Source organism: Ovis aries, chromosome 2, assembly GCF_016772045.2.
Source record: "Ovis aries strain OAR_USU_Benz2616 breed Rambouillet chromosome 2, ARS-UI_Ramb_v3.0, whole genome shotgun sequence".
Taxonomy (NCBI): domain Eukaryota; kingdom Metazoa; phylum Chordata; class Mammalia; order Artiodactyla; family Bovidae; genus Ovis; species Ovis aries.
Genome location: NC_056055.1, coordinates 66,334,080 through 66,359,458, shown reverse-complemented (window position 1 = coordinate 66,359,458; position 25,379 = coordinate 66,334,080). Strand labels below are relative to the sequence as shown.

Genomic DNA, 25,379 nt, shown 5'->3' with positions numbered 1-25,379 from the left:
AAATGCTGGGTTGAAAATCAGCATTCAAAAAACTAAGATCGTGTCATCTAGTCCCACCACTTCATGGCAAATAGAAGGGGAAACAATGGAAACAGTGGCTTTATTTTTTGGCAGTCCAAAATCACTGTGGATGGTAACTGCAGCTGTGAAATTAAAAGATGGCTTGCTCCTTGGAGGAAAAGCTGTGACAGACCTAGACAGCGTACAAAAGAGCAGAGACATTACTTTGCTGTCAAAGGTCTGTATAGTTAAAGCTATGGTTTTTCCAGTAGTTACGTACAGATGTGAGAGTTGGACCATAAAGAAGGCTGATCATCTAAAAGTTGTTGCTTTCTAACTGTGGTATTGGAGAAGACTCTTGAGAATCCCGTGGACAACAAGGAAATTAAACCAGTCAATCCTAAAGGAAATCAATCCTGAGTATTCATTGTAATGACTGATGCTGAAGCTGAAGTTCCAATACTTTGGCCACCTGATGTAAAGAACTGACTCATTGGAAAAGACCCTGATGCTGGGAAAGATTGAAGGCAGGAGGAGAAGGGGACGATAGAGGATGAGATGATTGGATGGCATCGCGGACTCAGTGGACGTGAGTTTGAGCAAACTCTAGGATATGGTGAAGGACAAGGAAGCCTGGAGTGCTATCCATGGGGTCACAAAGAGTTAGACATAATTTAGCGTCTGAACAACAATTGATAAAAGTGACTTGTGGTTGCCAAGAATTTTTTTACTGTTCTTTCACCATGAATAACTTGAGAAACATTGCTTGGAGTAGCCTTGGAGGGTTAGATTCAGGTAGCTATAAGAACTCTTCTTATATTGTATAAGATAAAGCAGAGTGATTACACTTGGAGGTAGGATGTTGGTTTTAAAAGGAGGAAAGTACTCTGATCAGAGTAGTCTGCTTTTAACACTGCTGTTAATGAGACAGAGTCTCATATTAACTGAGTGAGTAGATGGCCTTTAGCAATATTGGATTGAGGAAGGAGGAGAAGATGTGAATTCATCTCAGAATGAGAGCGTACATTTACTAGACAAACGTAGTAGTTTTGGGGGGGAGTTCTGAGTGCCTGTTGAAGTTATGTGGCCATAAATTTGAAGTAAGACCTGTTTTCAAAAATTTCTCCAATTAGTTCAGTTGTTTAGATCCAGATAAATAGAAGGTATATATTTAGGTTTGATAAGGACTCACCTTTTCCCTTGCTAATGTAAGTTAGGAATGGTGCGGGGTCAGGAGGTCTGCTTGGGAGTGATTCTCATGCTGAGTTGTGGAACCTCAGCGGGTGAAGGAAAGAAATGAGAAGGGGGATGGTTGATGGTGAAAAGATAGTAGGCTCTGTGGTTTGCAGGACTCTGTAGTCAAACAACAGTTGTAATACCATGGAAGTAAAATGGAAGGGAAAAAGGGGGGTGATCAAAGAGCAGGATTGTGGAAATACAGTTTTTGGACGTGGTATGATTTTTTTGGTGAATAGATATCGTTAAATATAACCATAGGAGAGGTTGGCCGAGGTGGTGTTTAGGAAAAGATGGTTGAAGTTGAAGATGTCAAGGAACACAAAGGCCAAAGACTTAAACTGGTTTTCTGTATGTATGTTGAAATACCATGATGGCCAGCATAATGATGGAGAGAAAAGGTAGTCGTAGTCAGATGCTAAAGTCATGATTGAATGAAGGGTGTGAGGAAAGATTTTGAGGGAGGCAGTTAACATCACAAAGATAATGGGTGGTAATGTCTGATCACATGGTCTTCAAAGGATCTGAAGTGGGGCTCAGTTGACAGAGAAAGTAGTACAGTGGAGATTAATGAGGACACCTTCCCCACCTGAGTCCTGAAGTGTCCTGAAGGATTATGGCAGGAAAAGGTCCCCATTTGAAAGGGCTCCAGGGAGAAGTGTCTTCCAGCAATCACCAAGTTTTACTTAGAACAAGAAGAGAGGACATTCAGAGCAGTATGTGGATAGTGTCCTAGCAAACATGGATGGAGGCTTGGACTTCCTGTGCCTGAGCTGAACTTGGGTGTACAGAATTAGTCAGTTATGGGAGTTTGTTGGATGAAGGTGTTGAATGAGTTAAAGACAGAACTCAGAACTGAGCTAGAAGGACAGGGTACCATCCGGTTGCTTTTCAGTTTCTCAGGTCAGTGTCAAGAGACTTCTTGGTGTAAAATTGTTTCAGCAGCTCAGTGATTTTTGGTAGCTTGGTGGTCTCTTTTGCTGGGATTGCAAAAGTTATATTTGTTAAATTTCTTGTCCCTTTTTGATTGACTTGGAATTCCTCATGTGTTTGGTGTATTCTTAATTCCATCCTTGTCTCCCATGACCTGCCAGTTTAGTCTCCTAAAACATGGGTTTCCTGGCTGAACACTATGGCTTCTTGTCTGCTTCCTTCTTTCAGGCCTGTTGAACATTGTTAATTATTTTCAGTCACATAGACACACACATACATATATCTTTTTTTTTTTTTCAAATATTTTTTCTTCACTTCTGTGTGTTTGTTGTAGGGGAGGGAATTTTGGCATATATTCAGTTCATTGTCTGATACTGTCAAAGCTAAACTTTTAAAAAGGAAAACTGATACCAACCCAAATTTCCAAAGATCCCCTGGAGAAGTTCACAACAACCCACTCCAGTATTCTTGCCTGGAGAATCCCGTGGACAGAGGAGCCTGACAGGTTGCAATCCATAAGGTTGCAAAGAGTAGGACACAACTGAAGCAACTTAGCACGCATGTACCCTGAACATAAGCGTATAGGTTGAGGATTGAAATCTTAAAATACTAATTTGAATTGCTAGTAGAAAGTAACTGAAAGAAAATGGTTTATTTTGGTTTAAAATTAGTAGGATATAATCTTCATCATCGTTTCTATTATTACTGCTTTACTGAATGTCTGTTGTACCATATAACTATTTTCAGCATTATGATGTATGTGAAATCTTCCTGTAAATATTTAGAGATCTGCAGATTGGCTTTATAAATATTTTGCTTATTCAGCAAATATATAATGAATGCTACTATATACTACGCACTGCCCTAGATACTTGGTATGTATTACTGAACAAATAAAGAGACAAGTAGTCTGGTAGGAGTAGCAGTCTAATTCTAGCAGGATACCTTTTAGTGAGAAAAAAACCCATATTCTTAGACTGTTTGCATTTTTAAAACTATTATCACTATAAAAACGTTATAAACCAGAAGGAAAAAACAATCTCTAATACTAATCTGCTTTTGTTTTATTAGATTGAGGAGCTTCAGCAGGCTTTAACAGTAAAACAAAATGAAGAGCATGACCGACAGAGGAGAATAAGTAACACCCGCAAAATGATAGAAGATTTGCAAAATGAGCTGAAGACCACAGAAAGCTGTGAGAACCTCCAACCCCAAATTGATGCCGTTACAAATGATCTGAGACGAGTCCAAGATGAGAAGGCACTATGCGAAAGCGAGATGATTGATAAGCGAAGAGAGAGGGAAACTCTAGAGAAGGAGAAGAGGAGTAAGTTTTATTAAACTTAGGGTGAAGACATGTTTGTAAAATGGGAGATATGTCTCTGTTGATGGACTTTGTTCTTTCCCTGATCATGTCTAAATGTTCAGCTCTGCTTGTTGAGGAAGCTCATTTAATACCTGTATCTGTTGTGTAATGATTTGCCTCTAGCAGACCATTGTCTTAGGTCAGATTAAGTTGATTAAATTCCCTAAAAATACTTTGTTTTCTGTACAGTCACTCAGTTTTCTGTTACTTCTCAGGTCAAATTTAAGCTCTTTATTCTAGCTTTCATAACCTTCTACTAGCTTTATTCCTAGAAGCCTCTCCAGTTTCATAATTATTTTTTTCCTATAGATCATATGGCTAGATCATTATTCAGACAGAGGAGATCTTACAGTCTATGTTCTCAGTATATATGACTAAGCTCAGTTAAAAAATATTTTAAAAAGTATTTAGCAAAATCCTAGGTGTATGGTTTTAAGAGAAGACAAAACTAGATGAGACAGCTTCCTGATCCACTGTCAAGAGTAAGCACTCTTTAACTATTTCAACAAATTTTTTTCTAATGGTTTTTCATATATCTTAATATTTTTGTTTCTCCATGTCTTGGTTAATCAACTTTAGATATCATCTTTTAATAGTTTGTTACTTTAGATGTGGATTTCAACTTATGACACCTCCCTTACCTATTGTTGTAATTCTCAAGTGGGATTATTATTGTTAATATTAGTCATCATAACATATATTAATGTGACTTACTATAAATATTATTATTCTTTTTTTGTCATTTAGCATTTGTTGATAATGCTTGAATGCATATTTATAAGCTAAAAATATTGGTACTCCTAGCCTTTCTTTTTACTTTCCTCCTTTCTCATAATCTAATTCTGTAATGTGTACTCTGGTTTTTATAGTTTAAAGGCTGAAATATACTTTATTGAGAACCATAATTAAATGTTATATGTTCTGTTTATGGGTTAATTCAAACAGCTAGAAATATTAAATATTATTTATGTTATTACAACAGTAAAACTTGTTCACAACAGAGCCAAGTAGTATATTATGACCTTATTTCCATTCATTGATATTTTTTTTTAAAAGATTTTAATTTACCATTTTTTAGAAATGCCATTTAGTTTGGCATTTCCTTAATTGGGAAAAAAATTAACTTCAAGTTCTGAAAACTTGAATCCTCCCCCTCCCATCTAAACTGATTGTTCTCAAGGTCTGTTACATGAATGATACCTAGGACTTGTCTCACACTTTTTCTGTGTTGGATAAATAGCTATTGCTGAATTCTGTGTCTTCATTTTTTTTCCTTAATTCCTTATTTTCTAAGAGTACATCTTCAGGTAACCTCCTAGGAAGAGATACTTGAGAATTGAGTCTTTGCATCCCTGAAAAATCTTTACTTTGTCCCTCCCTTTTTTGTTGTATATAAAAATCTGGCTTGAAAACAATTTTTCTCAGAATTTTAAACACCTATTGTGATTGTTTTTTGATAGAAGTCTAGTGTTTTCTCATCATTTTGTACATGATCTGTTTATTTTTGATAGCTTGAAGATCATCTTTTATCCCAGATGTTTGGAAATTTGAGAATGTTTTGTCCACGGTGGGTCTTTTTCACTGGGCTGGATACTTGCTGAGTGGTATTTATAGCTTTTAGATCTAAGATATTCTTTTGTATTATTAATAGGTTATTTTACTAATTAAAAGTTTTCAGAGAAATAATGCCTTTGTTTTTTCCCCTAATTGTAGGTGTAGATGATCACATTATACGTTTTGACAATCTTATGAATCAAAAAGAAGATAAACTGAGACAGAGGTATCGTGATACCTATGATGCTGTTCTGTGGCTAAGAAATAACAGAGACAAATTTAAGCAAAGAGTCTGTGAGCCCATAATGCTCACGGTAAGAAATTTGTTCACCTTAGTAATATCTGTTAGTTTTATTATTATAATTATTGTAGATTTTGTTGTTTTAAGAATTCTTAGTCTTATTAACACCCTAGTTTTCTATTAGTAGACTTGTGGCATCTGGTATGCTGCTGAATCTGCACATGAGATCTGGTATGCTGCTGAATCTGTACCCTTTTTAAAGGGTCTTTGATAATAAACCTATGAACTGTTTCTTGATAGAAGTATGAAACTGGCAGCTTATTGACCAAGAATCATGTATAGACTTGGTTATCTGGTTCCTTTGGCAATTGCTATTTTTCGGTTATAATAAACAATATAGTAAATTCTGCCAAAGGGGTAGAAAACTTCTGTAAATACAGGCTACTGATAAGGGGATACCTGACAGGACAAACAAGAAAATCATCTGCTACAAAAATGAATCATTCTGAGGATTCTGAGAGTCAAAACCAACAATTTATTGACCTCATAAACATTTGATAGGTCTTATTGGTGACCATGGGTCATCAAGAATGGGGCAAGCTGTATTTGGTAAATTATTTAATCAAGTGTGGGTGTGGATTTAATAGGAAGATTTCCATCTAAAATATTTAAAATAGTAAGTTGGGCTATGAGAAGGAATGAAAAAATTTAAACCATTCTTTGCTAATGATATGTCAGACATTAAAACTTACCCCAAAACGATAAAAGGATCATTTTTACTAGATGATTCTTTCTTAACTTTGGGAAAGAATTCATTGTAGATCCTTGCACGATTACATGACAAGTTCTGTTTTCTGTAACTCCTGTTTATAATACACTTTATTCAAAATCATTTAATATAGTTATTTGTCTTTTATTAGAGCATGCATTGTATTAGCAAAATTAGTAGGTGTAATACTGTGTTCTCTTTTTGCTCAAATATGTATTATTAGAATATTTTTGCCAGATCAGGAAGGGAATACCTCTTTTGGATGCAGGCATTATCGTTTTTATTAATCTAGTAAGAATTGAAAGAAAACACAAGAAAAAAATACGTGACTCTTAGTATAATAAATTATAATGCAAGTGTTATTTTCAACAGATTTTTTATTAAAATGCCAACCTCGAAATACTGTCATCTTCTTGTCACTTAATTTCCTGATAGTAGTCAGTCACCAAGTTAGATTACTAGCTGGCATGTATTTACTTCTTCTTTTTTTTTTTTTTTTTCACTACTTAAATTACATTTGAGTCTGAGATAAAGGGAGATACTTTTGTTATTTTATCCTTTCCTGGAACAACCTTTTACCTTTCCTACCACCACCTTCCAGCAGTATCCTGCCCACACTTAACTGTACCTTCAAAGGCCTTAAAGTGTTGCCACAGGTCTCTGTTTACTAATATAAGGGTGCATTTATGATACGTTCATGAATTTTAAAAGAGATTACAGGATAGATATTAGAAAGGTTTCATTTTTTAAAATAGCAAAACAGGAGTCTGCCATTAACTACCAGAACATCTTGGAGTGCTACACCTTCTTTGGGTACCTGTTGATGTCTTAGTACTTTGTGAAGATGTTGCTTTGAAAAACTTTGCCAAATATTTTCTTCACTAATCTCATAAGGAATAAGAGCTCACTAAAAAGCTGATCAAGGTGCAAAACCAACATGGTGGCCAAATCTTCCTTCAGGATATCAGCAATGGAGTGTGTATACACTTGGAAAAAATTGTCAATTACTATAGGAAATGCAGAAACTGACCAGTGACAAACATGACCCCTACTTATGTGGCTTCTTTGAGATTCATTACCTAAACAAGCAGGTGAAGTTCATCTAAGAGTTAGATGTCCATGTAACCAACTTTACAGAATGTGTGGGCCCCAGAGTCTCATATGGCAGAAAATCTCTGATAAGTGTATCCTGGGGGAGAATGATAATGAGAGCTAAGTCCTAGGTTGGCTTATCTATTTTAAAAAAAAATTTCCTTTGGTGATATTGGAGTTACTTTATCTACTTTATTCTTCCAGCAAAGTAGTTTGATACCAAAAAATTTGTGGAACAGTAGACATCTAATGTCTATAGCATTTATGTCTGTGTAACAATATTTTATATGGCTGTGATTTTTTTTTCTGTTTGCTTGTGTATCAGTTTCCCCATGTTTCTATACTGACTGATATTCTGTCATTTCAAGTAATACTGACCAACAATTTATGTGACAAACACTGTACTAATTTTTTTTATATTATTTCTTTCAATCCGCTTTTAGTCCCATGAAGTATAAACTGTTTTACTCTACCCATTTTACAGATGAAGTAACTAAAGCTTTCAGAGATTTAGGTGGTACTTGATCAAGATCAGGATAGGAATTGAAGTAACATCTGTTGGATCCTAGAGCCCTGGCTCTTGAACTATTGATATCTTAGTATTTTCCATAGCACTGAGCCTCACATGCAGAAGTGTCTCTTAGTCAATATTTTTGAAATAAGTGATTAAGTTTATGCACTTGTAGTATAAACCTAAGGTTTCTCTTGAAAGCACTAACGAGTGAGTGAATGAAGTCACTCAGTCGTGTCCAACTCTTTGCAACCCTATGGACTGTAGCCTGCCAGGCTCCTCCGTCCATGGGATTTTCCAGGCAAGAATACTGGAGTGGGTTGCCATTTCCTTCTCCAGAAGATCTTCCCGACCCAGGGATTGAACCCAGGTCTCCTGCATTGTAGGCAGAGTTATAATTCATCCATAGCCAGTTTTTTTTCATTAGTCTCAAAATTTTATTTAGGCCTTTGTGTTTTTATACTAATTAGTGTTTGCAATGGACAGTATGAATTTCTCTTAAAGACAGTATGCATTAGGTGCTGTTAAAGTCTTAGCTTTTGCTTTACTATGTATGGACAGTAAATTAAACAGATATTTCCAGATGTTGACTCTTCAATACCAAACTGTTCTTTTTTTAATCTACTTTTTTCTCAAGGATTGAATTTAACCTAATTAAATAATTCTAAGTTAGATATAGTTACATTCTAGTAATCAGTTTGGGTTTCATGAAAATCAGCTTTTCTTTTTGTTTTGTTTAGATAAATATGAAAGATAATAAAAATGCCAAATACATTGAAAATCATATTCCATCGAATGACCTGAGGGCTTTTGTGTTTGAAAATCAAGAAGATATGGAGGTTTTCCTCAAAGAGGCAAGTACTAACCAGCATAATATTTTAACTTACTTCACACTTATTTTCCAGTGCTTGAGTTTTTAACTTCAATCTGGAGCAAAAAATGATAATGACCTATTATACCAGCAATAACTCTTGTGTAAAATCATTCAGATTCACTAATTTCTTTTTTGTGCCATTATTGAGGATTGAATTTGTTTTACAAGAGGACAAACAACCCATAATTCCATCTGTAACATATTTTGAAATTATGATTTGGAGTTAACATGAAGTAGTTCTGTCACATTAAGAAAGAGAAACATCTTGATGATGAGCCTTTGGTCTTGGACATCCTTTTTGGAAATGTATTGGAATGAACTCAGTTTTTCTTTGGAGAGGGAAATAATATAATATTGCTTCTTCTTATAAATAAAACATCTGCACTTCCCTGATGGTCCAGTGGATAAGACTGCACTTCCAGTGCGGGGAGTACAGGTTCAGTCCCTGGTTGGCGAATTGAGGTCCTATGGGCTGCATGGTGCAGCCAAATAAATAAAACTTTAAAAAGAGTGAGAATCCTATGTCTGACTAGAAAAATACCACTGACCAAGAATCTAAGCCACTAGAAACCAGCATGACTTAGTTAAGAGCATAGACTGAACAGACAGGCTACCAGACTTTGAATTCTGGCTTTACTGCTGTTTTAAAAAACTCAGTGTTTTGTATCTTAATTTCTTCACTATAAAATGGAGATAATATCTACTTCAAAATATGGTCATGATGATTAAATATTAAATGAAAAAGTTAAGAGCAGTGTTAGGTACTGTAGTTTTCACTGTATAATAATATATATTGTGAGCTATGTATGTTACTATCTTTTCCTTTTGCAATATGCCTTCTATTTTTTAAAAAACCCTGGAAAGATAAAGTTTAGATTTTGTTTTGGTTTAACTTTTTCTAGTAAGTCTAAGTAAGGACAGGACCCTGAATCAGCTTAAGTGGTCCTCTGTTTCTCTGGTACACAAATTACTGGAACAAATCTTTACTTTCTTTGGCTTTCACTATATTGACCTCCTTCTGGTTTGGGAGTTGGCAGGGAATATGAATATATGATGACCAGATAAAAAGGCTGAATCTACAGACGTATAAAATGGACTCCAAAAAGTTAGGCATCTGTGTAGTTCAGAGCTATTTAAGTCTAAGCAGTTGGGTTCTTGACCTGATGTCACTGAAAAAGTAGTTTACTTGGTTTACAAGTCTGTGAGACATGGCACAGTGTGAAGGGCCTAGAGTCAGGTGTAATTAGATGATTTCTGTTTTGTAAATGACCAGCTTAGCCTACACTGAGTAACTAGATTTGCCTCAAAAACTCATGCTTCATCTGTGCTAAGAATTTGAACCATATAAGAAGACATTTGTTATTTAGTCACTAGGTCATGTCCACCTCTTTTGTGACCCCATGACTGTAGCTACCAGGCTCCTCTGTTCATGGGATTTCCCAGGCAAGAATACTGGAGTGGGTTGCCATTCCCTTCTCTAGGGGATCTTCCCAACCAAGGGATCAAACCTGTGTCTCCTGCATCTCCTGCATTGGCAGGCAGATTCTTTTACCACTGAACCACCAGGGAAGCCCCAGTAATATGACATAGGTTCCAGGAAATTTGACCTTTTATTTTTCTTGTATTATGAGAATTATCCATTGCATCTCATTATTAGGACTAGAACTGCTCGCATGTGTGATTTTTTTATGTGTATATTTTAAATTATGAAGTTAATTGTATGTAATCTCCTCCTGTAATTATGTCTTCTGGAATACCATTTCCCATCCTTTGGTAACTTACAAACCAGTTGCTCAACTGTGTTGTTGTTCAGTCACTCAGTTGTGTCAGACTCTTTGTGACCCCATGAACTGCAGTATGCCAGGCTTCCATGTCCTTCACTATTTCCCAGAGTTCGCTTAAACCCATGTCCATTGAGTCAGTGATGCCATCCAGCCATGTCATCCTCTGTGGTCCCTTTCTCCTACTGCTTTCAATCTTTCCCAGCATCAGGGTTTTTTCAGTGAGTCAGCTCTTCTGTCAGGTGGCCAGAGTATTGGAGTTTCAGCTTCAGCATCAGTCCTTCCAATGAATGTTCAGGACTGATTTCCTTTAGGATTGTCTGGTTTGATCTTGCAGTCCAAGGGACTCTGAAGAGTCTTCTCCAACACCACAGTTCAAAGGCATCAGTTCTTTGGCACTCAGCCTTTTTTATTGTCCAGCTCTCACGTCCATACATAGCTACTGGAAAAACCACAGAGCTTTGACTGTATGGGCCTTTGTCATCAAAGTAATGTCTTTGCTTTTCAGTATACTGTCTAGCTTTGTCATAGCTTTTCTACCAAGGAGCAAGCGTCTTTTAGTTTTATGGCTGCAGTCAACCATTTTCAGTGATTTTGGAGCCCAAGAAAATAAAGTCTGTCTCTGTTTTTGTTGTTTCCCCATCTGTTTGCCATGGTACTGGATGCCATGATCTTAGTTTTTTGAATGTTGAATTTTAAGCCAGCTTTTTCATTCTCCTCTTTCACCTTCATCAAGAGGCTCTTTAATTCCTCTAAGCTTTCTGCCGTTAAGGTAGTGTCATCTTCGTATCTTTATTGATATTTCTCCCAGCAATCTTGATTTCAGGTTATGTTTCATGCAGTCTGACGTTTTACATCATGTACTCTGCATAGGAGTTATATAAGTGGGGTGACAATATACAGCCTTGATGTACTCCTTCCCCAATTTTGAACCATTCTGTTGTTCCATATCTGGTTCTCACTATTGCTTGACCTGCATACAGGTTTCACAGGAGTCAGGCAAGACGGTCTGGTATTCCCGTCTCTTGAAAAATTTTCCAGTTTGTTGTGATCCACACAGTCAAAGTTGGTGAAGCAGTAGATATTTTTCTGGAACTCTCTTGCTTTGTCTATGATCCAGTGGATGCTGGCAGTTTGATCTCTGGTTTCTCTTTTTCTAAATCCAGCTTGTTGTACATCTGGAAGTTCTTGGTTCACATACTGTTGAAGCCTAGCTTGAAGGATTTTGAGCATTATCTTGCAAGCATGTGAAATGAGTGCAATTGTGCAGTAGTTTGAACATTCTTTGGCCTTGCCTTTTTTTGGGATAGGAACGAAAACTGACCTTTTCCAGTCCTGTGGCCACTGCTGAGTTTTCCAGATTTGCTGGCATATTGAGTGCAGCACTTTAACAGCATCATCCTTTAGGATTTGAAATAGCTTAGCTGGAATTCCCGGAGAAGGCAGTGGCAACCCACTCCAGTACTCTTGCCTGGAAAATCCCATGGACGAAGGAGCCTGGTAGGCTGCAGTCCACGGGGTCGCCAAAAGTCAGGCACGACTGAGCGACTTCACTTTCACTTTTCACTTTCATGCATTGGAGAAGGAAATAGCAACCCACTCCAGTGTTCTTGCCTGGAGAATCCCAGGGACGGCGGAGCCTGGTGGGCTGCCGTCTCTGGGGTCGCGCAGAGTCGGACACGACTGAAGCGACTTAGCAGCAGCAGCAGCTGGAATTCCGTCACCTCCACTAGCTTTGTTCATAATGATGCTTCCTAAAGCACATTTGACTTCACACTCTAGGATGTCTGGCTCTAGGTGAATGATCACACCATCGTGGTTATCTGGGTCATGAAGATCTTTTTTGTACAGTTTTTGTTTGTACTGTTGTCTGTATGTCTGACTCTGCAACCTCATGGACTATAGAGTCCATGGAATTCTCCGATCCAGAATACTGGAGTGAGTAGCCATTCCCTTCTCCAGGGGATCTTCCCAGGTTACCCACATTGCAAGTAGATTCTTTACCAGCTGAACCACAAGGGAAGCCCATGTTCTTGCCACCTCTTCTTAATATCTTCTGCTTCTGTTAGGTCTATACTGTTTCTGTCCTTTATTGAGCCCATCTTTGCATGAAATGTTCCCTTGGTATCTCTGATTTTCTTGAAGAGATCTCTCATCTTCCCCATTCTGTTGTTTTCCTCTGTTTCTTTGCATTGTTCATTTAAAAGGCTTTCTTATCTCTCTCTACTATTCTTTGGAACTCTGCATTCAGATGGGTATATCTTTCCCTTTCTCCTTTGCCTTTCACTTCTCTTCTTTACTCAGCTGTTTGTAAGGCCTCCTCAGACAACCATTTGCCTTCTTGCATTTCTTTTTCTTGGGGATGGTTTTGGTCACCACCTCTGTACAGTGTGACGAACCTCCATCTATAGTTCTTCAGGCAGGAGACTGCCTGCCTGAAGATCTAATCCCTTCAATCTGTTTGTCACTTCTACTCTATAATCATAAGGAATTTGATTTAGGAAATACCTGAGTAGCCTAGTGGTTTCCCTATGTTCTTCAGTTTAAGTCTGAATTTTGCAATAAGGAGTTCATGATGTGACCCACAGTTAGCTCCTTGTTTTGTTTTTGCTGACGATATAGAGCTTCTCCATCCTCAGCCACAAAGAATATAAACAGTCTGATTTCTATATTGACCATCTGGTGATGTCCATGTATAGGGTCTTCTCTTGTGTTGTTGGAAGAGGGTGTTTGCTATGACCAGTGTGTTCTCTTGGTAAAACTGTTAGCTTTTGCCCTGCTTCATTTTGTACTCCAGGACCAAACTTGCCTGTTACTCCAGGTATCTCTCAACTTTCTACTTTTGCATTCCAGTCCCCTATGATGAAAAGGTCATTTTTTTTTTTTTTTTTTTTTTTTGGTGTTAGTTCTAGAAGGTCTTGTAGATCTTCAACTTAGGCTTCTTCGGCCTTCATTAGTGGTTGGGGCATAGACTTGGCATTACTGTGGTATTGCATGGTTTGCCTTGCAGAAAAACAGATCATTTTGTCATTTTTGAGACTGCACCCAAGTACTGCATTTCAGTCTCTTTTTTTTTTTGACTGTGAGGGCCACTCCGTTCTTTCTAAGGGATTCTTGTTCACAGTAGTAGATATAATGGTCATCTGAATTAAATTTGCCCATTCCTGTCCGTTTTAGTTCAGATTTCTAAAATGTCAATGTTCATTCTTGCCATCTTCTGTTTGACCACTTCCAATTTACCTTGATTCATGGAACTAACATTCCAGGTTTCTATATTATACTGTTCTTTAGAGCAGTGGACTTTGCTTTCACCACCAGACACATCCACAACTGGGTATTGTTTCCACGTTGGCTCAGCTTCTTCATTCCTTCTGAAGCTATTTCTCTCCTCTTCTCCAAACTGGAGAACAACTATTCCAAAGAAGTTCTGAGTCACTGCTGCAAACGTTCTAGGCCCCGCAACAGACTTCCCAACCTGGGGATCCAGCAAAGAGGGACTGAGAATCCCCAGGGAATTTGACTTTGAAGGACAGTGGGATTTGATTACAGACTTCCATAGGACTGGGAAACAGAGACACTTGGAGGACAAGCAAAACCTTGTGCATACCAGGACCCAGGAAAAAGGGAGTGGTGATGCCACAAGAGACTGAGGCAGACTTACGTGGGTCAATGGTGGCCTACTGCCAGGTTGGGGGCTCTGACTGCAACAGTCCTGGGAGGCAGGGCATGCTGGCATAAGTCCTTTTGAAGGAGGTTGCCATTAACTGCCATTACCCCTACCATAGTTTGGCCTCAGGCCGCAATACAGGGAGGGAACATAGCCCCACCAGTCATGACCTATATAGTGTCAGTTGCTCAGTCGTGTCTGACTCTTTGCAATGCCGTGGTCTGTCCACGGAATTCTCCAGGTAAGGATACTGGAGTGGGTTGCCATTCCTTTCTCTAGGGGATCTTCCTGACCCAGAGATCGAACCTGGGTCTTCTGAATTGCAGGCAGATTCTTTGCCATATGAACTACCAGTGAAGTCCAGATAAATGAAGAAAAGGCACTTCCTCATACAGTAGATTACCAACTAATAACTACAGAAAGAACAATTAGAATCATTAATGGTTCTTAAACCTATTAGGTAGTTCCATGAACAACAGAATATTTTTAAAGTCTCTCCACGTACATAATTACAAACAGAAGAACAGTTGACAGATCTTTTTACTTGTTCTTTTCCAATCTTTTACCTCTTTATTGTGCTTCACTGCATTGTCCAGCTCTTCTAGGACAATGCTGAAAAAAAGTGCTAAGATTTGATATCTCTACTTGTTCCCAAGCCTAGGGGGGAAGCACTTAATAATCCACAATTAAGTACTATGTCTGCTCTATGCTTATCATAGATGCCCTTTATCACATTGAGGAAGTTTCCTTCTGTTCCTAGTTAGCTGAAAATTCTGAGATAATCTTATGGCTTTTGTACTTTATTCTGACAATACAGTAAGTTAGACTCATGTAGCATTCCAAGTCAACCAATCTCACATTCCTGGGATAAACTTGACTGGGTCATGTATAGTGTTTATATATTGCTAGATTCTGTTTACTAATACTTTGTTAAGGATTTTTGTATATGTGTTCAGGAGGGATATTGTAATGTTTTTGTTACGATTATACTGGAATCATGAAATGACTTGGGAAGTGTCCCGTCCTTCTGTGTTCTGAAAAGGAGTCTTGGTGTTACTGTTTCCTTATCTGTTTGATAGAATTTATCAGTGAAAATAATAAAAGAAATGTACTTTCTGTGAAAACACATAGCTATTAATATCATCACACTAAAAAGTTTTTTTTATGAGTACCATTAAATATCTAGTCATTGTTCAATTTTTTGATCATCCCATGAATGCCAGTAAGAATAATATCATAATTTTAAAAATCTTCATTGAAAGTATATGGTAATTAAAGTAGTATTTTATTTTCCTGATATTAAGGTTCGTGACAATAAAAAATTAAGAGTAAATGCTGTTATTGCTCCTAAGAATTCATATGCAGACAAAGCGCCTTCAAGATCTTTGAATGACCTGAAGTAAGTCTTGAAAATAGTATTAGAACTAAGCTGTTTTTTGAATATTGAATCATCATTTATCTCTTAAATATATTTAAATTATCTCTTTGTCACACAAATATATTTGTTATAGGCTGTATTATTCTCTTTTAGGATCTCTTCTTAAGTCTAAAAAGGCAAAATCTAGGCCCAGGAATAGACTGTGGCATTCTTAGTATATGATAGTGATTTTTCGAATCATTGGAATGATATTGGACTATTTAGTGAGCTCCTGAAATAGTTGGTTAGTTATTGGGGAAATAGGATAAATCGCTTCATAATGTAAAAGTAATTTCCAGAAGGATCAAATGGAAATCCTCCAATTATAAAACTACTACAAGTAAATAAAGTCTTAACTCTGTATAAAAGCAATGGTAGAAACCACAAAAGAAGAGATCAATAGTTTGTAATTATAAATATTAAACTTTTCTGATCAGGAAATAAAATCACTTAAGTGACTAACTTCCTGTACCATCATTCATTTATATTTTATTTATTGTTTATTCACTTGTCAACTATGAGATTTTTTTTTTTAATGCTGTTTTAAGAAGAAAATCCTAAAAGGTGCTCTTCGTTTCAGACAATATGGATTTTTCTCTTATTTGCGAGAGTTGTTTGATGCCCCTGACCCTGTCATGAGTTATCTTTGCTGCCAGTATCACATTCATGAAGTTCCTGTAGGAACTGAAAGAACCAGAGAAAAAATTGAACGGGTAAGAAAACACTGAATCAATCAGTACCAAAAATGTAGTTTTGTTAAAACTTCTTAACGGCAAGGAAAACTTGTGAGAAATTTAAAGAAACGTGTCATTGTTTTTAACTAAACAGGAATTACCTTGATATTTTACATTTCTAATATTACATAGGACAATGAATGCTGACTAATACTTTATGACAGTAAGGATGTGGAGTTACCTAAATAAATACTTAATACTTGTAGGGTAACTAAATTAAAGCCTGAAAAGAGACACCTGACTCTCTTACTGAATTCTGCTTTAACAAACATTTGTTCAAACATTAATGGTTTATTCATTTAAATTCTTGTATTCTAGATTATTTTTCAGACAGATTATACTTTAGGATGATAGGCTAGGATATAGAACTGTTCTGGTAAGCCCTCCCCTTAAAGTTCCATGTAAGGTTATCTCTTAAGTGAATGGCCACTCTTAGGAGGATCTCCTTTCTTATCCGACAGAGCCCCATGAACTCGTAGGTTCCTGTGTTCTGCTGATGCTGCGTCGAGTTTTCTTCTCCTTACCAGTAGTCTCCAAGACTCCAAACCACCTTCAGTGCTTTCATCATAGGCAGAAACAGCGAAGAAGTCTTTCTAGAACAGATTTTTCCATAATACTAAGTTACCATGTTAGTGCTGTTGGTATGCATTTACAGACCTAACTGCTATTTATAATACTGAATTTATTAGAGAATGTGTTTTAAGTTTTTAACAGCCAGTCTACAAGTATCCTAGGATATTCATTTGTAGTCTGGTGCTTTTGTATACCTCATTAACAGAAGATAGAAATGGGGCCTCATTACTAACCCATTTTGCGAAGATAAGCAAATTATTAAGTTGCGTATCATATTATGGTGATCATTTGGGGAAACCAAAAAAATAGAACTCTCCATGTGTGTGTACCTCTAATACTCATTGATGGAGTTTAAAAAAAGAAGACAATATGCACAGATCTTCCAATTTCTGTCATAACTTCAGGGGTAGGTAGGGCGCTACCTCTTAAGCTTAGGATAGTAGGCATTGCTTTACTATTGCAGGAAGACTAGAAAATTTGCTAAGGGCTTTCATAGCTTTACTCTGGTGCAAAAAGGGATAGTAATGCACTTGGAAAATCCTTTCACTTTTTGAACAGTTCTTCAAGTTGAAATATTTTTGTGTGCTTTACTTTTTAACATTCTGTTTAGGTCACCTAGAGACTTTAAGTCTACTGTCTCTACTAGAAAAAAGAACATGGTATATAGAAAAGCAAAGTCAGACACCTAGTAAAGCCCTTAACATAGTCTTGGCCATCTTTCAGAAAATACAAACCTGCACTGAGGAAATTTACTATCTAAACATTTCATGTCTACCTCCTGACAACAATGGTCATATTTTCTCCCTTAGAAAAAAATAACATTCTTTAGTGTAAGTTTTGCTTTATTATCAAATTCTGACATTTTAGACTCTGTAAATGATTATTTTCATGACATGTGGGGGGTAGGCTAACGTCATGTGGGATCTCCTTTCATTTCAAATTACTGAGCATTTGTGGATGCCAGTTTATACCCTGTTAAGCTAAGTATACTTAAATATGTCATATCTCATTACCTAGACTATAAACTTCTGCAGAGAAACAAGCCACAAGAATACTGGTAATAAACCTTTAGAGACTGGAAAAAAATACGTTACAGCAGCCTATTCTTTATGCAGAAACAGATCCAACAATGTTGTGTTTAGAATGTGCTTAGTTTATGAAACTCCTTAATAAATTCTTGAGAGAACAACTCTCCCCAAAAATGCAAAAAGAAGTCTTTGAAATCCTTGAAAAAGTATGTGCATTAAGTATTCCCCAAATATATAGGAATTAAATATAAGATTATGTATCTTTGAACAATATAACTAAGGGGAAGGGGGAGTAAATGTATTAGTTGAGATAACAGACTTCATTCTTCTGGGCAACTGACTCCCCAAAAGTACACCTACTTGGGAGAGATTGTATAGTGAAGTAGAAGTATAGCCAACTTTGGTAGTTGTTTTGGTTTTCTCCCAGTTCTCTTCCTTAGTGTTGTTTTCCAAAATAATAACCTGAAATTTATCACTCACTTTTTTAGAGATGTTGGGTTACATTTAAAGAATGAAAATAAATCTAATATATTTTGATCTATATTTCACTTGATCAGTATTTTTAATTCTTTAGTCCTTTTTTTTAAATGTTATAATTATTCTTGTGCTTAGTCTCTCAGTCATGTCTGACTCTTTGCGACTCCACATACTGTAACTCACTAGGCTTCTCATGGGGATTCTCCAGGCAAGAATACTGGAGTGGGTTGGCATGCCCTCTTCCAGGAGATCTTCCCAATCCAGGGATCAAACCCAGGTCTCCCGCACTGCAAGCAGATTCTTTACATCTGAGCCACTGGGGAAGCCCCATCCAATAATTCTTAAATGTCTACTAAATGTTTATTTTACATTATAGGTAATACAGGAAACCCGATTAAAACAAATTTATACAGCAGAAGAAAAGTACGTGGTGAAAACTTCTTTTTATTCAAACAAACTCATTTCAAGTAACACATCCCTAAAAGTAGCTCAGTTTCTCACAGTCACCGTGGATCTAGAGCAAAGACGACACTTAGAAGAACAGCTGAAGGTTGGTCATTTTTTATTTTACAGTTGATCTACAGTGTTGTGTTAGTTTCTGGTATACAGCAAACTGAGTCAGTTATATTCTTTTTCATTGTGGTTTGGTCCAGGATATTGAATATAGTTCCCTGTGCTATACAGTATGACCTTGTTGTATATCTATTCTGTATATAATAGTTTGCATCTGTTAATCCCAAACCCTAATCCATCCGACCCCACCTCACCCTTTCCCTTGGCAACTACAAATCTATTCTCTGCATCCAAGTCTGTTTTATTAAGAAATTTGTGTCACATTTTAGATTGTACATATAAGTGATATGGTATTTGTTTTTCTGACTTACTTAACCTAGTATATTGTTGTAGATAGCATTACTTCATTCTTTTATGGCTAAGTATTATTTCATTGAATATACCATTCATTGAATATACCAAAGGTACACTGAATGTACTGTTCTTTATCCATTCACCTGTTGATGGGCATTTAGATTGTATCCATGTCTTGGCTATTGTAAATAGTGCTGCTGTGAACATTGGGGTACATGTATCTTTTCAAATTATAGTTTTGTCTGGATATATGCCCAGGAGTGGGATTGCTGGACCATATGGTAACTATTCTAAGTTTTTTGAGGAACCTCCATACTATTTTCCATGATGGCGGAACCAATTTACATTCTCACCAACAGTGTAGGAGAGTTCTCTTTTCTGTACACCCTCTCCAGCATTTATTATTTGTTTACTTTTTAAAATGATGGCCATTCTGAGTGGTATGAGGTGGTACTCTGTTGTGGTTTCGATTTGCATTTCTCTAATATTATTAGCAATGTGGAGCATCTTTTCATGTGCCTATTGGCCATTTGTTTCTCTTCTTTGGAGAAATATCCGTTTAAGTCTTCTGCTCATTTAGTGTTTGGATTGTTTGTGTTTATGTTACTGAGCTGTTTTATATATTTTGGAAATTAAGTCCTTGTCCATCATATCCTTTGCAAATATTTTTTCCCAGTCGATAGGTTGTCTTTTTGTTTATGGTTTCCTTTACTGTGTAAAACTTATAAGTTTGATTAAGTCCATTTGTAGTTTTTTTGCTTTTATTTCTGTTGTCTTGGGAGATTGATTTAAGAAAACATTGGTGTGATTCATGTCAGAGAATTATAGTGTTACGTCTTCTATTGAAGTTAAAGATTTGTTATTTTGATTTGAGTATTTAAAAAGAATATTAACTCAGTTTATAATACTTTAGTCTTTAAAATATACTAACAATGTTGCATATTCCATAGGAAATTAATAGAAAATTGCAAGCAGTAGAATCAGGATTGAGTGCCTTACGTGAGACAAACAAGCATCTGGAACACAAAGATAATGAACTTAGACAAAAGAAGAAGGAGCTTCTTGAAAGGAAAACCAAGAAAAGACAACTGGAACAAAAAATTAGTTCCAAACTAGGAAGGTAACTTTCAGCCCATTCTGGGCTGGGGGTTTGGGAGGGCGATACAAATGTACTATAAGGATATTATTAGTTATATGTACCTTGTCATGACCACACAGTTCCCACCAGCATGCTGTGTAGAGTTTCTCTCTCAAACTCAAACCCTTCTACCCAAAACACAGGACAAAGCAGGGGGAGTCTTAAGTGTAATGAATTTTTCTGTTCCTTGATCAGCTGTTTTCATCCCTGGAACTCATTCTATTCTTAAAAATTATTGAGGACCTTGAGGAAGTTTTGTTTATATGGATTATATCTATTGATATTTACCAAATTAGAAATTAAATAGTACATTAACATGATAAGTTCATTATATGTTAACAAAAAATATTTATGAGAAACAATTTTCCAAACAAAATGCATTTAGCAACAAGAGGGACATTATTTTTACATTTGTAAATCTCTTTAGATGAAGTTAGTTGTTTTTTCATAAGTGCTTCTGCATTCACTTGGTTGTGAGAAGTATATGAAGAAAACCTGGCCCCACATATATATGTAACTGGAAAAGGGAAGACTGCTTTAATAGACGTGTCAGCATATGTATTCTTTAATGTCACATCAGAACTTGCCAAAGTGTGGTTTGTTAACGTTTAACTGCAACATGGAATCTGAAATCATTAGTGAAGGAATATACTCTTACATTACCATAAGTGCATCTTTTACCCATGAATGACCTTGTTACATTATGCTAGCTTACTGTGAAATCCCAGGCAGTTGTTCTCAGAACTGATTGTAAGTTTTATTTTGAACTTAGATGTTTTGTAGAAACTTATATATCTGATATATAAGATCAGATAAAAGCTGTTAGGGTGTTCAGTCTAGGGGAGAGGAAAGTGAGTTCCAGTTTCAAAGTTTTTCCATGCCCATTTCAGGACACAATGCAGACCTTTTTTGGTGATTATTCTATAGGAAAGAAGCATAAAAGAACAAAGATATAGGTATTAAAGACATAATAAATGACAGCTCATTGCCTTGAGTACAGTATAAATTTACCTTGATTTAATAGTGTTTCTAAACACATAAGTTGAATATTTTAAATGCTTTTTAAAAAAATTTTTTTAATAAAGCAAATTGCCTGTTAACTTTTAAAAGTCAGTAGCGTATATACCTTGGTTGCTTAAAAGAAGACATATCTGCTGAGTCTTAACTGCTTAGAATTCTTTTCTATATAAACCCTTCACTTTTATCTTCAGTCATCCACAAGTCAACCTTTTACTGTTGGACTGCTGTATTGAACTCATTGTCTGAAACTAAACTTTTTCCTGGTAATGTTGAATTTTGTAGTGAAATATCCTTTCATATCCATTGTCATCCTGGCTGTCTCATATCTACAGTTACTCTGGAATACTGCAGTGGTGACATGGTTGGTGGTCTCTCCATGACTCATCTCCTCCATTCAGGGCATACAGAATACTGTCATCAAGTTTATCATCTTTTCATGTTCCTGCCCCCTTCAAGATATCTGTGGTGGCTTCCTACCTTTGCTGTATGAAATTTAAATACTGCTTTCCTTTAGATTGTCCTTCACGTTTTTCAAAATCTTCTTGCACTCCACACATTCTAATTTCCTCCCTCTCTGCCCCGACACACTCTTCACTCACCATTCAGTCCACTCTCTACAATATCCACTGAACTTGTTTATTCTTATTTTCATTGCTTCCATCTTTGATTTTTCCCTGTAGTGGAAAGAACTTGGCCCTTGATGTCAAACACACCTTACAACTTAGTATATGTAATGTTAGGTAACTTAAGTAAACTTCTACAGCCTTAGTGTCTCCATATTGAAAAGCAAAGTATTAACTTTTAGAATTGTTGTATTGTCTTTTCATCATTATTATTTTATGTATTAGATTGCCACAGTTAAGCTCCTTAAGGGAAGGGACTGTTTTTATAAACAGTGCTTATCACTTATGGACCAGACACTATACTAAGTGTGTTGCATGATTTGCCGCCTTCTTTTAGTCTTCACCAAAGCCCTGCAGAAGTACTATTATTACTTACAGTTTATAGATGAGGAAATCAAAGCTTAGAAGAGTAGCTTGTTCAGTTATACTGCTCATTGGTGGCAAAGAGGAATTTTAAACCCAAGTTTCTGACTCTAGATCCTATGGCACTTGATACATCTCAAAAAATAGTTTTTGATCCTGAGTGATTACATGAAATGTTTAATCAGGAAGCTATCAGTTAACATCTGAATAGTATTGCTACATAGACCATAAAGCAGCAAGAAACCTGAGAATTTGGGCTCAATCCTTGTGTTTTCTCTGATTTCTACATCATTATGCTTTTCATACAGTTTAAAGCTGATGGAACAGGATACTTGCAATCTTGAAGAGGAAGAACGAAAAGCAAGTACCAAAATCAAAGAAATAAATGTTCAAAAAGCAAAACTTGTTACTGAATTAACAAACTTGATAAAGGTAAATAAGACATTTTCATTTTAGTCATGTTTTTGTTGTTGCAAGTCGATAGTAAAATCTTAGCAAGAGATTTTTATAGGTAATTTCAACTTTCTCTGTTTGACATTTCTATTTACAGATCAGTAAATTGATTAAAAGTACTCATTAAGCTAAATTGGTTTATTCAAAATGACTCAAAGGAGAACTATTTAAGATTGGAGAGAAGTATCAATCGCATTAGAAAAATGTTAAACTATATTGTTGTAAAATAAAACTCATAGAGGTTTTTATTCCTAGAATTGTACTGCTTTACACATACAAAAAGTAGATTTAATTCTTCAAAATACTACAGTGATCTCTGAGAAGAACAAATTGGAATCAGATTATATAGCAACCTCATCACAGCTACGTATCACAGAGGTAAAATTATTGCTTTTATTTTTTATTTGAGGACTTCAGTTTGAAAACTATATATACACGTGTATGTATATATCATGCCTTGCAGTGTGCAGTTTTGGGTATGCTGTTTACAGATTTCATGTACTCTGCTGATTAAGAAGTAATATTTGAAACCCTTTGTGTACATTTTTGATTATTACCACCCTCCCCCAATTAAATAACAAAGAGTACCTGATTTAGTCATTTGAAAACCAAAATCTTACCATGTTTGCTTTCTTAGCTGATACAAATTATAGTTAGTACTATTGCCAAGAAGCAACTAGTAGCTTTTATTGCAGCTTGTGTCCCCTAAACTACAGATGAGTTCTGGTCAACACTAAGAATGGCCTTAGTGATCCCGGTGATTTAATCTTCTGTTAATGATAAATATTGAAATGGGGGAGGACAGGGGGTGATGTACTAAGTTAACATAAATTCCAGAGAAGAACAAGCAACAAAATGAGGTCGTAAGAGTGACATAGTTTTTGAGTCTTTCAAATCCGTTCCCCAAAATAGAAGAGCAACTGGGATACTATGATGATGTAACAGCAAGCCCGCAGGCAATGTATACAACAGACTCAGCTTAAAGTTGTCCCTGTAGGTGTACTGCAGAATATTCTCACACTCATCACCCAGGATTAGCATGAGGCTAGGTTAAGGGCTTAGTCCTTAATAAAATTGCCCTTCAGATGCCACCTGCTCTTCTGACCAACTGGTGACTGATTCAAGGGTTCTCATGGCTCCCCCAAGTTCATTAATTTACTGGAATGGCTCACAGAACTGAAGAAAAGGCTGTTCTCAACAATTACAGTTTTATTATATAAACAATACAAATCCCTACTGGTCAAAAGGCTTATAGGGCGGGGAGGGTCCTGCACACAGTTTCTATGCTCTTTTCTGGTGAAATAATTTGTTGCTCTCCTAGCACATCAGTGTTTAGAATTTTTACCGGGTTGCATTACCTAGGCATGACTGATTGGATCATTGGCCATATGGTTGAACTCGGTCTCTAGCCCTTCTCTCTGCAGTTTAAGAGACTGGGTGGGGATAATAATAAGACTCAAAGCCCCAACCCTTTAGTCACATGATTTGTCTTTCTGGCATTGACTTCCCCCATCCTGAGTCACTCCTTAGCATAAACTCAGACCCTCTGTCACTCAGAAACTTCCTAGGATTTTAGTCTTCCTCCCAAGAACCAGGGACAAACATCAGTCAAGTTCTGTGTTTTACGACAGCCATGAACCCCAGAATACCGGTAGGTGAGATAATCAGCAGCAAGACTGGTATGGTATTAGAAAGTATGTGGTAAGAAACAGAGGGAAGGCTCAAAGAACCCAAAAACTAAGTCACCAGCAGGTTCTCATCTTTTAAGAAAAGAGGCCCCATTTGGTGTAGAAAGCTCAGCAGACCAATTTCAGAGCAGCTGAAACTGGAAGGTGACTTTTAGATTGCAGAAAGGTCAGGTGGTGCTGGGGTGATTCAGGTCCTGTGAACTAGCAACTCACGTGAAACTGCCTTGCAGAACAAAGTTGCTTACTGAGGAGAACTAGAACTACTGGGCAGGCTAAGGAGACAGCAAGCATGTGTTATGTGGTCAGAAGGCTGACACGGTAGCTAAAGGCACCACACTTAAACACAGAAGAAGGGAGACAAGTAAGTAAAACAATATATTTGCTGACTGTCCTGTAGGTACTATTAGGAAATAAAAGGATACTACCTCAGGTTAGATGCTTTGGGAGAGGGAAATGAGGGAGAATTTCAATATTGTTTATAGTAGAACTGAACTGAGTATGTCAAAGATACTCAGGCCACAAGGATATAAGATACTTGTGCATAAATAATCTTTCAAATAAAAATGGCAGGATGTTTAGCATACATACATAATCAAAATAAAGACTTCTACACCTGCTGCCTTCCCTAACCTGACAGGGGAGTCTTCCTGTCCATATTGTTAGTAGCAGCAGAAGCAGTAATATTTTTGAGTTCAGCTGATTACTCTGGAGAGTAGAAAGGTTCTTAATTGTACTCTCTAGGGAAATAATCTCATTAGCTACTTGTCACACTAGATTTTCTTACCTGGACATACACACAAACTCCCTGACAGGTTTTTCCATTACTGATCTTCTTGACTTTATTTTCTATTTCCTTGGCAATATTTTATATTATTGTTTCTCTTTTTTTTATATGTTAATCTGAAAGTTATTAAATACTTTTTAGTTATAATTGTCTTACCAACCCTTTTGTAGGGCTCTTTTCTTGTACTGTG

At 36.5% G+C, this 25,379-nt stretch overlaps 1 protein-coding gene across 6 annotated transcripts in view; it reads left to right on the top strand.

Moving 5' to 3' along the window:
• SMC5 (structural maintenance of chromosomes 5) overlaps positions 1-25,379 on the top strand; it is a 104,760-nt gene that overhangs the window by 69,284 nt on the left and 10,097 nt on the right. For all 6 annotated transcript variants that reach the window (XM_060409381.1, XM_012123325.5, XM_042243359.2 and 3 more), the window contains 9 exons: positions 3,241-3,496; positions 5,249-5,403; positions 8,443-8,556; positions 15,329-15,423; positions 16,022-16,154; positions 18,630-18,803; positions 20,071-20,240; positions 22,573-22,696; positions 22,973-23,095. In XM_060409381.1, the coding sequence (XP_060265364.1) occupies positions 3,241-3,496; positions 5,249-5,403; positions 8,443-8,556; positions 15,329-15,423; positions 16,022-16,154; positions 18,630-18,803; positions 20,071-20,240; positions 22,573-22,696; positions 22,973-23,095 (1,344 nt within the window). The remainder of the gene's footprint in view (positions 1-3,240; positions 3,497-5,248; positions 5,404-8,442; positions 8,557-15,328; positions 15,424-16,021; positions 16,155-18,629; positions 18,804-20,070; positions 20,241-22,572; positions 22,697-22,972; positions 23,096-25,379) is intronic.